General features: G+C 40.0%; 1 protein-coding gene across 1 annotated transcript in view; it reads left to right on the plus strand.

Annotated features, from left to right (window-relative positions):
* The first annotated feature begins 2085 nt into the window (after positions 1-2085).
* kcnk9 (potassium channel, subfamily K, member 9) overlaps positions 2086-15997 on the plus strand; it is a 42953-nt gene continuing 29041 nt past the window's right edge. Inside the window, exon 1 of the mRNA XM_007574316.2 lies at positions 2086-3850. Coding sequence (XP_007574378.2) covers positions 3277-3850 — 574 coding nt within the window. The 5' untranslated portion in view covers positions 2086-3276. The remainder of the gene's footprint in view (positions 3851-15997) is intronic.

Consider the following 15997-nt stretch of genomic DNA (forward strand, 5'->3'; position numbering starts at 1 on the left):
ATGTTCATGAACATTAATATCATCATTAATGTTCCAGGTTGGTGATGAGATCACTTCTAAACATTTTCCACCCTTAGAGTCACAGTTATATTGTCCAATTCCATTCATATTTTGTAAGTTAAAATACCTTAATGTTCTGGGGATCCCTTTAATTCTGCAAGAAGCAGAAAGTAATGTTTTAATTTGTAAAAATACACTTTAAGTACCAGAAATGATAACGAAAAGTGTTTTGCATATTCCAAGAAAAATAGTAGAAGATTTCTGAAAGAGCACTAAAACTACACAGCAAAGTCCATAAACAAACATGTAAGTTACAAGAAAGTATTAGAAAGTTTAGTGAAAAGCAACATGTGAGATTTAAGTTCCCGTAAGTTGATAAAATCTATGAAAATATTCTGAAAGCACCTTGAGCTACTTTTATTATGAAGGGTGCTTTATAATTTTGATTGATTGATTGATTGATTGATTGATTGATTGATTGATTGATTGATTGATTGATTGATTGATTGATTGATTGATTGATTGAAAGTTCCTCTCTATTCCAAGAGAGTTTCCAAAAAGCATCCATCAATAATCAGGGAAGCAACCTGGAGTTTACAGCAACATTCCAGGAAAGACTCAGAAAATGACCCAGAAAACTAGTGAACAGGACCCTGGATGTAGTTTCTAGGAAGAGTAACTTGTAACTTTTGGGGAAACAATTTGTAAACTCTATGAAAATCTCAGAAAATCAAAGAACTTGTAAGATTCAAAATCATCAGGCACCATGTTTGTGTTGAGGAAAGAAGTGAATTCATAAGTGGAGGATTAGATCCTGGCACAGGAAATCCTTCAGGCTTTACAAAGGTTGAGTCAGTGAAGTTTAACTGAGCTCTGCGAACACAAAGCTCAGGTTTAGATACGTCCAACTGTTACAAACCGGGTCAATTGGAGAAAATGTTTGGGAAATACAACTATAAGTTCCATAAAAATACTTTATGAATGTCATCTAAGTTCAGATAAAGTAATTTGTAAGTTACAGGAAAGTTCCAAAAAAGAACTCATCCTGGCTTGTGCATCGTAGGAACGATTGTTTCCTGCAAAACGAAATGCGGACCACAGTGTACATGTGGTTGTTTTTAAGCATCCAATAAGTTCTAGAAAATTTCTGTTATTTCCAGCAAAATTGTTGGAAAATACTCAAGAAAGGCCCAGAAAAGAATCCTGGTGACATAAGTTTTAATCCTCATACAGACTACTTCTGCCAAAGTAGTTTGCATGTTCTATAAAGGGAATAAATAAATCTAATCTAGAAGTTCATCAAAAGTACCGTGTCAGTTCAGAGAAAGGAACAATTATATTTCTGGACAAAAAATTCAGTTTTAATGAAGTTCCAGAGAGTTAGTTCAGGAAAACAGATCTTTGAGGAGAGTTTAAAGATATAATGTGAGAAACTATTCTGTATTTTATTTTAGGAAAATCTCTGAAAAAATATCCTGAAGAACATATGAAGTTGGAGGATATTTGGAAAAGCAGCCTGTAAGTTCTAGTGAAACTATTCTGGTCAGATCTTGGAAAATAAGAGAACGTTTTAGAAAATCTTTCTGAAACTTCAGGGACAACAAGCGGTACATTCCAAGATAATAATATCCAATTTTGTGAAAGTATCCCTCTTTAGTTCCATGAAAATAAAATAAATAATAATAAAAAAAACAGTTCCCTGTAAAATCTGATTAGATTTTGGATAAATCAATTTGTAAGGTCCAGAAAGTCTCCTGAACGATCAGTCTGTAACTTCTGGGAAGATTACCTTCAAATTCAGAGAAAACATTCCATGTGTTCAATGAAGGTAAATAAAATTACCCAGTAATATCTGACAGTCTTTGAAACTTGAAAACTTAAAATGTTCAATGCAAGTTTCATCATCTGTAAGTTTTCACTTCTGAGAAACTTAAAAACTATAAATTCCAGAAAATCCTTTAGATTTAATAATAATAATAAAAAATACAGTCAAGTTTAATGTGAATGATCCAAACAGCACCGAGCTGCTGTCTGTTGAGCACCGCGGACAGCGCCCTGGCTGCGCGCGCGCCTTCATGATCTTCACCTGCGGAATCACAACACGCGACCAATTAAACCCAAGTGGACCCCTCTCCCTGCACGCGACGGGAAGCTGCGGCCACAGTGGGAGGGGTCACGCGCATCCACTGGGGAAAGAAGAAAATTAAATCAGAAAAAAGAAAAGAAAGGAAGCCTGAGCTGCTCAGACCTGAAGTGAATCGTGACACTCGAAACAGAAACACAGACGGGAGGAGCGACGCCCACCGATCAGAGCCGATCAGATGGAGACGTTCAAATGTGGAGCTCTGAGCGTGAAAATGTGAGCAGCTCGTGACGCGTCAGGATAACTAAAGCCATTTTTTTATTTATTTATTTTCTTTCCTTTTTTGTTTGTTGTGTTTGCGTGTTTTTTCCCCCCCTTCCCTTGAACACTCGCCGAGGCGCTCAGCTTAAAGTCCGGGCATCGGGAGCTTGTGGATGTGCGCAACAGAGGATGAGTGGCACTGCGGGAGCCGAACGCGCACTCCTCATCCGTCCCGCTTCTTTCCCGAACCTGGAAAGTACTTTTCTCTTCAATTCCGGCCTGAGCACGTCCTGAAACTCAACACCTCGAAATCCGAGGAAGCCTGTCAGCGCGGAACCTGTTGTTCAGTTCGGGTTTTTCTCTCTCCTCCTCCTCTTCTACAACAAAAGTATCTGGTTAAAAAATCGCAATAAACTAAGCTGTACGTTTCATCCCCCCCAGCTCACCCCCCACCCAATGAATATCTACATTTTAACATTTTCTCCCACTTGCTGCTCTCTCCTCCACTCTGAGAGCGACTCGCGTCGTTTGGAAGAGTCAGCACATTTGGAATGAGGATGCTCTCTGGAAGCGGGGAAGATTCGCAGATTTCATGCAGAGTAAACTGATTCCCCCGCTCAGCAGCAGGGAGAATGGTTAGGGGGGACAGGTTGTGTTCAGGGTAAAGAAGAAAAAAGAACTTAAAGCCAGGAGGGGGGGAAATGCCAAGTTTTACGACATTTTTATTCAAATCACAGACAAAGTAAGCGAGGAGACACGGAAAAAACAGAAGGAAATAGGAACAAATATCAACGCTGCTTTGTTTTGTTTGTTTTTATTTTTTTTCTTTCTTTCTTTTTTTTTTTTTTAGTTGGAGACGTTTTTAAGGATCCACACAGCTTGTTGCGGGAGGACAGAGCGACCAACAGGCGATCCGAAAAAGCAGCTTGTTGATGGCACTGCGCACCGGGAGGACTTGGTTCGGGCAGGTCTTGCGCAGGGTCTCTCGTCTACAGGGCTCTTGGTCCAGGCGATCCAGCAGTCTGTTGTGTCTCTCCGCGAACCAGGAGCAGGATCAGGGGCTCTGCCACCGGGACCACTACAAGGCGGGGGACTTCGGCGCCCCCCGTCCCCACGGCGCCCCCGCCTCCGGGCGCTGCCCACGCGGCTTCCCCTACGCCTGCTGCGCCTTCCCGGGTCACCCGAGGGGACATGAGACCCTCGGCCGCCGCTTCCAGTCGGCCATGAAGCGGCAAAACGTGCGGACCCTGTCGCTCATCGTCTGCACGTTCACGTACCTGCTGGTGGGGGCCGCCGTGTTCGACGCCCTGGAGTCCGAGTTCGAGATGCGCGAGAAGGAGCAGCTGGAGGCCGAGGAGAAGCGGCTGCAGGGGAAGTACAACATCAGCGAGGACGATTACCGCAAGCTGGAGAGCATCATCATGGAGGCCGAGCCGCACCGGGCCGGGGTGCAGTGGAAATTTGCGGGCTCTTTTTACTTTGCCATCACGGTCATAACCACCATAGGTAAGTCTGAGAGTGTGTATGTTATGTGTGTGTGTAGGGGGGTGTAGGTGTGTGTGTGTGTGTGCGTGTGTGTGTGTGTGTGTGTGTGTGTGTGTGTGTAATATTATCACAGCTGCTCAGTGGACTTTGCATGAAACTAAATCGAAGCTGCAGGACTTAACGTCACATCACAGAGAACCCAGGCAACAAATCTTTGCATCAAGTTTTTTTTTGCGAGCAACATGTTGCAGCCAACCGTCTCAGATTTGAACGCATCGGGCAACGTTTGCGGGCGTACTTGCGGTGGAACATTTAAAGCAGAGGACCGAGAGATCCGTTGACTTCACCGCAGAATCTTAACTTTTTGTTTTTCCTTCCATCCAGCCCGTCGGGATGAGGTGGTGCTGAACGGACAGCTCCTCTGAATTCAGCCTGCAGGCAGCAGGCAGTGGCGTCACCAAGGGGGGGTGGATGGGGTTGATGTAATTGCTTCTTAATTTGCTGGGTCCCCTCACTGGTTCCCTTCTGACTAGACAGATAGTCACGTGTGTAGTTTATTATTTTAATGTGAATTTAAGAAAGGATGGAACAAGCTTCAGTGATGTGCAACAGTTATTTATTAATTTATTTGTTTGTTAACACAGATTATTAATTTATGATCTGTCAGAGATGGAAGTCTGCAACCTCAGAGAGTTTTCACACCTGAACGTGGGAAAATTTCAGCCTTTGTTGCATTTTCAGCTGCTGCGATTCTCTTTCACACTGAACTATCAAATAAACCAAAACCTTAAAAAACCTGTTCCCCTCCTCACCTGTGGTGGCGCTGAAGAACACACTAAGCTTCCGTCTCTATGAACTGTAAACAATAATGAAGTGGCGTCAGATTTTAGCAGTTGTAGGATTCCTCTTTTGTCTTTGCTCTCGCATTGGTTTGGGTTGTATTTACCCATCGTGCCCTGCGGACCAGTCCGCTTCCTGCTTTCCTTGCATTCACATATGCATTTAAACCACATCATAATTCACTTCCACTGAACCGAACCCTAGGTTTTTAGGCGGACCATAATTCACTTCTTTGGTCCTCATCAGTCTTTGATTACGCGGTCATACCTTCTGAAACCAAATAGAGTTTGATGGAAGTGCTCTAGAAAGGGCTAGGGGCAGATACACCTGTAGACTCAAGTCACACCTTACTTTTTTAATCTAGATGAGCACAAAATCAAAGTCACTCCTGGCATTAACTGAATTTATTTTATTTTGTTTTTATCCCAGATATTGGGGTGTGCCATAACACCGGTGGATTTTTTTGACGCCAGTGAAAAAATTTATATCGCTATGTCATATGATGACGTCATTTAACTAAGCCTGACCTGCGCAGCGCGAGACGCTGTGGTAATGTTCCTATTGTTTACCAACCGCCATTAAAACAGAGAAGAAGCTGGTGGGCTGTTCTACTGTCTGGACTGAATTTCAGAGTTGGCTGATATCTTGTGAGAAGGAAAGAATATGCAGAAGTGTTTTGACTGCTGTAGCTCCTGAACCCGCTATTACCTGGCTGCTGCTCTCCTTTCGTCACAAACAGAAAGAACAGGTCAGTCTTTGCGAAAGAATAAAAACTTTCTGAAACACAGATGTCTTCAACAAAAGTAAGTAAATAACCCGAAGCTTACCGCAGAGTTCAGGTTTATGAAACAGGAGGAAACATTTCAGTCTGTTATGTCTGCACCCGGTTTATTGGAGGTGCAGGGAAACGACGGCTAATCAGAGGAAGCTAGCTAGCTAACTGTAGTTAGCCACTTCTGCTAGTCTTTAGTTAAAGACTAGCAGAAGTGGCTAGTCTTTAGCAAACGTGCTTATAATTTTCACTGTTGGCCATTATGAATGAATGAAAAAAAAAAAAAAACATACATTTTTTTTATTAATGTTTAAGTTAAAAAAAAATGAGGGTCAAACATTTTTAACATCTTGTAAAGCTAATATTCTGTTGAACCACTGCAGTCTGCTTCATTTTAGGGCATTAAATATTTTAAATTTAATCTTAATAAACTGTTTTTGTTGGTCACATTTATTTATTTTATGTCGTCTTTGAGGCACTGACATTTTGTATGAATTTATATTTGATGATTATATTTTGTTTTCTAGTGAAAACAACAACTCTGTTTCGAAGTTACATATTTGTTTAGCCAAGTTGTTTTTAAAAGTGGGATGTCATCTATGTTATCGTTATTGAGGTATTTATAAAAATATATTGTAATTACTTTTTTTTTTTTTTTTTTGAAATATCACCCACCAGAAAGAACTTCTGAACCAGTGATTCTACATTTTTTGCGTCTGCCCTGTGCTCTCTTCTCTTAGCCATGGCAAGATGTCCGCTCTTACCTAGCGGTTCTACTCTGATTCCGTTGTACTATAACTCAGATCGAATTGGAATCAATACAATTTTTGACTCATCGAACCAGCACTAGGTAAATGACTGATTGTAGTTTCAAGTGCTTTGGAGTTCTCTGACTTGTTAAAGCGCATGACAAATGCAGGCCTTGTCTTGATTCGTTCATGCATGTTTGAGAAATACTTTAATCTCCCATGGCAACCATTCAGCTGTGCATAACTCCTGGTGGAGCTAGAGCTGCCTGCATGCCCAGCTCCTTCTCTGAGTTGCAGTTTCCGCGGGAACTTCCGCCTCTGAAAGCAGCACTCCCTCACGACTCCCCCACTCAGCTCCTTCAGTCTAACCAGCAGCAATTAGCAAACGCCTGGTGGAACTGCACATCTGCTAAGCTCGTTGTATGAGCTACTTCTCAGTGAATCGCTGGTAAAAACGTTGTTAAAGAGTTAATCGAGGAGACATGTTGTGATGACTTCCTGAAGGCGGAGTTTCAGAAAGACCAACAGTTTTTAAAAAGACAGCAGCCCAATTTCAAGGAATTAAATTACAAAGTCAAATTTATGAAGTCATGTTTGATATGCAATGAGTTAACATAGCTATTTGATTGTGCTACAAAATGGCATATCATGGCTGGAAAATACATAATACTGCCTCTTTAAAATAATTCTTCTTTTTTTTTCTTTTTGTTTTCTGTGAGTGACCCCCACCAGGGTGGCCCCTTTGAAAGCTTCCTGGTAGCGGCCCTGGCTCCAGGCAGGCTGAGTAGAGCTCAGCATCTGAAACCTGACCTGTTTGCTTTTTCACAGCCGGTGGAGCGTGTTCACGCTTCGTTGTTCCCCGCCACAAACAAGTGGTGTGAGCGGGTTGTAAATGAAAGCTGCTTCACTTGGAGCATTGATCGTGTTACGCCTAGAAAACCTCTTTTTGTTCACTCCTGTATGATGCCTTGTGACATCATTTTTTTCTTTGATGGATAAAAGTTTTTATCTTTTTCTTTCTTGGTCATCAACTTGTTGTTTTCTTAAAGTGAAGGGACCTAATTCTGATTGTCTGAGCTGATAATAAGGAAATAAAATCCAGCTGGAGACGTTTAACAGGACATAAGAAGTATCAGCCTTTAGAGAGGGGAGTGGGTGCAGAAGGAAACAGGAAGTGGCGCCGCGGCCTGTCCTCCCCGTTCACCAGGCAACACTTGACGGGGACAACCGTTCGGCACAGTGAAGGCGGATCCTCTGTTGTTTCTAGGTAAAACTTGTTGTAATATTCATATTTTGGGAAGTGTCTAGCTGAGGGCACATGCGGACATTTCCTGGAATAATGTTTATGAACAAGCTGCTGTGTGACAAAAAAAACAAAACATAAGAGTGAAGTCAAAGAGGTCAGGAGCAGAACCCCACCGGTACAGAGGAAGCTAGAGCCACTTTCACACTAGCTGCGTTTCCATTGATGATATAATTGTGCAATTTGGAATTCTGAAAATAAATTCCATTAATGGAAATGTAGCAATTTAGAAAAAGGCTCATGTTTTTTCAGATTTAGTGAGGATTTTGTAGTTTTTCAGTCAGATCAAGATTAATGTATTTCAATGTGCCTGTGTGCAACTGTGGCTCTGTAGGTAGAGTAGTCATCTTGTCATCAGAAGGTTGTAGGTTCAATTCCAGCTTCCTCCTGCCACACTTCATCCTGCTGATATTCATTCTGCATATTGGTATGGGTGAATGTGACACTAGTGTAAAGCGCTTTATAAGTTCAGTCCATTTACCATTTTGCAAAACTAAAATGGAAACATTTTTTCACATCAACAACTGGATGTTACTACTGGAAGAAATAACGAAGACGACTAACAGGAAGTGGTACGAAGATGACAGAGCAGCATGTTTTTTTTAAATGACGTATCTCCTGAACAAACTTTTTTCACGTTGGATTTTAATTGAGTTTAATGGAAACAACACATTTGGAAAATTGTTTTGTTTTTTTTTGTTGTTTTTTTTACATTAGTGGAATATTGACAAAGTTTTGCACATATTTTTAATGGAAACAGTAACTGAAGCTACAGCTTTTGTTCTCTAAGGAGTGAAGCATTTATTTTAAAAAATCCCTGTGGAATAGAGGGTCCATCTCAAACACAGTGTCTATTTGAAATGGGAGATGGATGTATTACCATTATGTGGAAAGCAGATTTGTCCCCTTTTTCTCGATCAGAAGATTTCCCAATCATTATTTTGTGATCAGTGTGAAAGTGTGAAATGAGGCTTGGAGGCACAGATAAAGAAGCAGGCATGCTGAGCGGCATGCTGACTCCCAGTTTGAGCTCTCCTGTATCTGCATCTGTCATAAGATTGCTAATAAAAACCTCGAGGGCCTTTTTTTTTTCTTTTTTTTTTTTTAATTAATTCGCTGTTCAGTATTCGCCATAATCAGTCTGTTCCCTCAGTATAGTTACATAACCTACTAATGGGGGACAAATTAAAGGTCCAACAGGTTGCTGAATACGAGGGATTAGTAGAATATTTATGTGGAAATTTCACAAGAGTACTCCACAGACTCAAATCAGAATAAGTGTGTTACATCCTGTTTGCTTCATCAGAATGAATGACTGCAGACAATGGCAGGTTAACCTGGAAGCACAGAGATAAGTAGCTGTGCTTCAGTTACAAATGCGTGCAAAATTTTATCTAGATTCCATTTATGTTGAAAATGACACAATTTTGGCAAGGCTGTGTTTCCATTAAATAAGAACACATGAATATGTTCTTTCATTTTCTTTAAAAGAACATGCTCCTCCTACTGCTTCCTGTCGTCGTCTTCTTCGTTCCCACCAGTAGTAACATCCGGTTGTTGATCACATGACTTGTTTGGCACAAAAAAGTTTTTCCAATGCAGTTTTGTGAAATATACAAATTTTGACGTGGCCAAAAAAACACTTCTTCATAGCGCAAAAACCTTTTATTTAAAAAGTTTGAGCTTTTTTGAGTTTGCCATTTTTTCCAAGGGGTTTTATTTTCGTAATTCCAATTTATACAATTATATGTTCAATGGAAACACAGCTAGTGTTCCCTTGCAGCTGGAAGATCCTCAGTTAGAATCCCAGCCTGGGGCCTTCCTGCGTTGAGTTTGTATGTTCTCCTCATGGGTCAGTCCGGGTACACCGGCTTCATTAGGTTAATTAGTCTCTTTAAATTCTCCCTAAGTATGCGTGTGTGCGTGCATGTGTATGTGTGTGCGTACATGGTTGTGTATTTACCTGGAAGAACTGAACTGCCAACAAAGTTGTCGAGGTTTATCATTCCGAATGCGCTGCGGTCATAGAGATTTGGTGGAAAGCAATTATAAAAATTTGTTAAACATTTTCAGTGGGAAACATGCAACTAAGATGTGTGGGAGGTTGTAGGTTCAATTCCAGCTCTGGCGTCTCTATGTGTGCCTGGACGTGGCTCTTAACTCCAAGTTGCTTGCATACTGTATTCATGTTCCAGACGAACATCAACCCTCAACATGAGGCCAGAGCTACAATCGAAGCCTGTATCTGTTAGAGCTGACTAAACAAAAATTTGAGTTGTTACTCTTTCCAATTCAGCACTTTACCATTTTGTTCTTTTATTTATCTGCATAAATACTGATTATTTGGAAATAAAATATCAATACTTCATCAGTCCCTCCAAGGTCAAATCATTTTAGCTGAATTAATTACGCAGCAGATGATGGCTAAAAGTTTACCTTTACTCATAATTTGGCTTCTGTGTGCAAAACCACATTAATGTGAGCGTCCAAAAATAAATCTAGGATGTTTGAAAAAGCTGTCATTAAAAAAATAATTGATTGGTTTAACAGCACTTAGGAAATTTTTGAAACAATTTTGACCTTAACTGTACATGTACAAGTCCATGTGATACTATAGTATTAGCCTGGCATGCTACCATGCTAAAGGTCTCTGTAGATGATATAAGCATTATTTTTTACGTCATAATGCTTTCCAAGAGCACTTATGTGGCATGTTGCCATTATGCACTACTTTGTGTTGGCCTCTTATATAAAATCTGACTTGAACACACTGAAGGTTGTGGTTGTAACATGTTTAAATGTGAAAAAGTTAAACAGGAATGGATTAATTTGCGTGGCACCTCAGTAGGTCTGATCGGATGACTGAAATCAATAGTTCAGGTTGTGATGGATGTAGAGTGAGTGAGCGCAGCGTCAACAGGTTTCTGAGACACTAATGGAGATCCTCAGTGATTCAACGGCCGTAATAACAGTATTTGAAGCAGTCGTTACTGTCGTGGTGTTTTCCCGCAGAGTAAGAAAAAGCCAACTCGTTAATAAACCGCACGACTGAAGCTTCACATTTACCGAGGAATTAAAACATCTGTCATGTACAGATGGAGGACGGACCCGATGAACGCATGTTGTCATCCTGGATGGAGACAAAACTAAATGATGTGAAATGTTTTCAGGAACTGCGACGATCCGGCCGTCAGGGTCCTCCTTATTTAGACCGACCTGCGGGTCAACGCTGTTTATTCCTCATGATTAACTACGCCAAATGTGCGACACTTAGTGATGAAAGCATGCAGTGTTCTCGCTGAATGCGACGCTCAGAGGGAGAAAAGCAACCCCGGTGCTCTGTGGTGCATGTGTGTGTGTGAGCGCGTGTGTGGGTGCGTGCGTGCGTGCGTGTGTGTATGTATACACACCCCTGCCTCTCTCGTCCCACTAAGCCGTGTTGCTGGGAGACTAAAGACAGCTTAAAAGGTGAAAGTCATCCCTGCTAAATGTCTGGAAATATCAACATGTGGATATACCGCAGATATGTTGAGCTCAGTATATGACCGACTGAAAACCAGCACGTGTGATATTTCTAAAAAGTAACTTGCAGCTTTTTCTAGTAAGATGCTCCACAAGTAAAACCATTTAATTTTTCTTTGTGTAATGGAACAAGATTTAAAGGCCAGTCAAACTCACCAAGGTTCAGGAGGACAAAGTTATAATTTGCTACTTGTGCTTCAGTGTTCACAGCAACATACATTTATTTGTAGAAAATCTGCCTACTTATGAATGTTTTATATAAAATGTCTAAAATATTCTAAAGAAAATTCAACTCAGTAAGTTGAAATAACTAAGCAGCCAATCCAGGAGCGGCATTTATTTTCCATGGCGCTGATTGGCTGTACCTCCAAGAGCGGAGGTAAGAAAGATGGCCAACATTAGTTTCTGTGCTGGACAGTTTACACTGTGTCTGCTAATACATATCAAGGTATGCTTAGTGTTTGTCCTGTTTAAATAGGCAGTTGTCATCAGTCTTAGAAGGAGTCTCAAGTACTCGTGGATTTTAGTTGTTCATGTGTGGCTGAAATGCTAAAACATGTGAATATTGGTTGTAGAGCTAACAATAGCTTGTATGGAATCAGGGAATGGAGATTCAGATTCAGCTTTGTTTTTTCTACATTTGTTAGCATAATCTGCCTAGAAAAAATATGATTCTAATGCTGTTCCTTTTTAAGCTATTTTTTTGTATCAATTAACTGTGCTGCTATGCTAATGTTAGCTTGTACATTAGCATAGCAGCTAGGGGACATTCTGGGCAGAGTACTATCAATTGAGGCCCAGATTATTATTATTTTTGCTATTTGCACTTAAGAAAATTTGTGCATTGGTTACTACTGACTGAAGATTAAGCTTGTTTTGGATTCAAAGTGCTATTTGACACCAAGTTAAATAGTCACTTCGCTGTTTTAAGGAATTTGGACCAGAGATGTTTATATTGTTTGTGAAAAAATAAGAGATTTTTAAGACTTATGTTATCAGGAAGACAAACAATTTTTGTTTTGGGCAATATACCTCCTCTATTCCACTGGGTCACACTAATATTAAGGGGAAAAAAAACAAAAATAAACCAAAACTGTTTAGCTTACATTATTAGCTCTGTTTCCACAACAAATCTGTACAAAACTTTGTCAATATTTAGTTTGTCGGAAAAAAAACACAATTACTCAATTGTGGCATTCCATTAATTTAGAAATGCAACTAAAATCAGTTGTGAATAAGTTTTTTCACTCTTAAGTCATAAAAAACAAAAACAAAAAAACAACAAAAAAATACATGCTGCGTGAGGCAGTGTAATCTTGGGTAAACTTTGAAAATCCAGGAGGCTAAACCTTTGCTTTCAAACGGAGCATGATTATGTTAGAGTACTATTACTTATTGCTTTAATTATGCAGTGCTCTTCAAGAGAATGATGCTCTCACAGATGAATTCATCACCCGTCCTCTCTACTAAAAGCGCTTTGTGAGGATGAGTCAGCTGTTGAGCCTTTGTTGCAGCTTTTGTGCCAGCACCAGTTTCCATAACACTGCAGAGTGAGTGACTATCACATCCAGTTCAGCTCTTTCTGCAGGTGTCCATGCCCAGCCTGAATCCAGCTCATGAGGCAGTAAGAGAAGAGGAATTCACATGTATTGTGTATTCACATGTATGTGTTTTTAACATGTACATGTTAAAAAGTAGACAGGTGGGGAAAACTATCCCCTTTAGATAATTTGCCAAAAAGTGTAACAAATATATGTGGAGAGACGCCATCCCCCTGCAGTCCTGCAAGGATAAGCAGGAAAGTCTCCAAATCTATCAATAATTAATGTGTATATAAAAGAAATGTGTTTATTCAAAATAATTCATTTAGAATTTATGCTAAAATTTGCCTTTCAACTAAAGCTTACAAGTACCAATAAAGTCAAGATTTAAAAGTATTTTTAGCCAAACTCAGATCTACTCAGTAATGATTAATCAAATGAAATAAACAAACTGTACAAAAATGGACAAAAAATTCTACCAACTGTGTGGATGAATATGAGGAATCTGAATCACCTAGACCTGTCAGCATTCAGAACCAGAACCACAACAGGAAAAAAAACAAGTCAGTTGGTCCAAACCTGGGTTGGACCACCACTCATAGCAGAGTTTTCCACAGTTTATCATAAGCCTGGTGGGCCACCAGGCTTTGCTTGTGCCCCACCAGGCTAAGCATTGCTTGTTTATTTATTACAGGGCTTTATTTTCTCATCAGTAACAGTGACAGCAAAGACGGGTTGACGAGTCTCTTTGGTGAAACTGTTGAAAGTAGCAACATACGGTCAATATGTGAACACTGAGGTCATGTGTCTTTTTTTATTTATTCACCGGAACCCTGTAACCACTTCCTGTGTTTACCGGTCTTAAAGCTTCAGTCACTGATAAAAAATAGAAAAGGTTTGACATTTTAATTAGGACGACACAACTAGTGCAGAACATCTATATTTATTTTAATTGTTTTTTTTATATATATATACATTTGCCTTTTCTAAGGCTTTATATTTGGTGTTCAGGTATTGCCAATAATGTCTTCCAATAACATAATTACATGGTAATATTTTAAATTTCCCATCGACTTTAATGTTTTTTAACATACAAACACGGTGGTTTTGTTGGATAACTGCTCTAGCACCACTACCAACCAGGCTCAACAAGTCTTCTGGGGTAAACCCTGCATACTAGTTATTTTCTAGCCTTGATGGAGCCACATGTAAGGAATTAGAGATTATTTTTGATTCCAGGCTCAAAAGGACCTGGAACCTGGAAGTTCTTGTATGTAAAATGTTTCTGTGTGAACTATTTCTATAGATCTCTTTTGAAATAAGAGGAAAAAAAATAGAAGCATTTTGGGTATCCATCAAATCTGAATCGCCTAGATTCAGATTCTAGGCGATTCAACTGCATAAATTGACATGCAAGCGACTTCAGAAACCTTCATTTTTCCTCCGTTCAGTTGATCTTTTCTCATTGGATCAGAAACGCACGATTCCTGACCAGGTTTGTCAGGCAAGTTGTGGACGGTGGTTTTTCCCAGGCTGGTATATTTGAACATAAGTTGAGTGAGCAAAGAGGAGCACACACAGTCTGCTGTCCATCTGTGCTGAATCCTGACGGTGACTGATCGCAGAGCTAGAAGTACAATATCGCCACCGTTACGGACATTATCCCCCTTTGATTTTTCCTGGAGGGCTGCGGCGCTCATTCACTCCCTCCAACTGTGCTGCTTTGATTTGTTCACGCTCTCATTTGATCATCAGAAAGCACATCCAGGCAAGGGGTCAATACGCCTGCTCATTCCCATCACTTAGTATGGATTATACAAATCTCTAAGATATCACGGACACAGAAGTTCACATCAATTTGCTGCGGACAAAAAGACTGAGCGTGTTTGGAATGCTGGTGATTTTCTCATACAGAGCGGCCTTGAGTGGCAGAAGACCTGTAAATGGAATGATTAGTGGCTCATGTTATGGTTTTTTGGTCTTATTTAAGGTGCTTTCAATGAAGAAACCTTTTGTAAATGTGCAATCTTCTGATCAGGGAAGACATTTGTGATTATCAAGCAAAGCAAATGACACTAATATGACCAAAATCACTGCGGTCTGGAAGTGAGCCACTGCAGGCTGCTAAATATTGCAAAGCTTTTTTTGTTTTGTTCTTTTGTAAAATGGATCTCTGGGTGCCAAAAACAACTGTTTCATGGTTAGTTTTTTTTTAAGATGCCTCATGAATGACATGAGGGATATTACTGAAATAATATTTTGCCAGTGTTTAAGTTTAAAGGGGCAGTATCATGTATATTCCAGGTACATAGTGCCATTTTACACCACAATCAAGTAACAATTTTACTTTAAGTTGTTATAAAATTGCTACATATATCAAACATAATTTAAAAGAATTTTGACTTCATTGTTTGACACCATAAAATTAGGAGTCTCTTTTTTCTGACACGTCATTACGACAATTCTTCTCATGCTGTTTACAACTGTTTGCAGGAGTGTTAGAGTGACAAGGAGTTTGTTTAACGAACTGAGCAGACGTGCAATTCCAGCAGGTAATTGCTAATTGCTGCTGGCTAGTCTGTAGGAGCTGAGTTGGGGGGGAGGGCGCTCTGTGAGGCAGAAGTTCAGCTGGAGGCTGCAGCTCGGGGGAGGAGCTTTGTAGAAATAGGCAGAACTTTGTGAGAGCAAGTGTTTAGGCATCCTTGAATGGTTGCCACAAGATATTTAAGGACTCCTCAAACATGCATAAAATAGTCAAAAACTCCAGGTATGTTTTTGATAAGGGAGTGACATTATAGCATGATATAAAGCTCAAAATAGTTGATTTTGTATAACACATCCCCTTTAAACTATTATTATGAGCCCCAGACACACCAGGAAACTATCAGTAGTATATTATTTTTGTCTTTATGGTTGCTTTTACAATATAAACTTTCACAGAAGACAATGTCACAGGTTACCTTGCACCTCACCCCATGTGGGTGTGTTTGTTTTGCTGTGAAACAGCGTGATCTTCCTGTTTTCAGCAGCAAGCAGGGGACAACTATTGAACACAGGGATGATAACGGCCTTTTCACTGTGCATGCAGACAAGCAACAAGTATATTCGGGGAACAGCTGACTGGAAAATGATGGACTTTATACTTTTTTTTCTAGTGTCATTCGAGACTTGTGGTTGACATTATATTCCTCAGCGTGTTAATGAGTCTAGACTGCATTTCATTATTTAAGAATTATTCAACCTTTATTTGTGAAAACAAGTTCCTAGTATGCTCGAACATCTTCTAATAGCCTCATCTTATCTTCTTTTTATGAACATTATATTATCTCTTTCTCCTTCTTCTCTTCCATCCCTTCATCTTTGTCTGATATTTGTCCTTGCTCTTGAGATTATTGTCACAGTTTTCTGCTTACTAGAATCATACAGACATTTTTGGATAGT

The sequence above is a fragment of the Poecilia formosa genome, unplaced genomic scaffold (genome assembly GCF_000485575.1).
Source record: "Poecilia formosa unplaced genomic scaffold, Poecilia_formosa-5.1.2 Scaffold349, whole genome shotgun sequence".
Lineage (NCBI taxonomy): Eukaryota > Metazoa > Chordata > Actinopteri > Cyprinodontiformes > Poeciliidae > Poecilia > Poecilia formosa.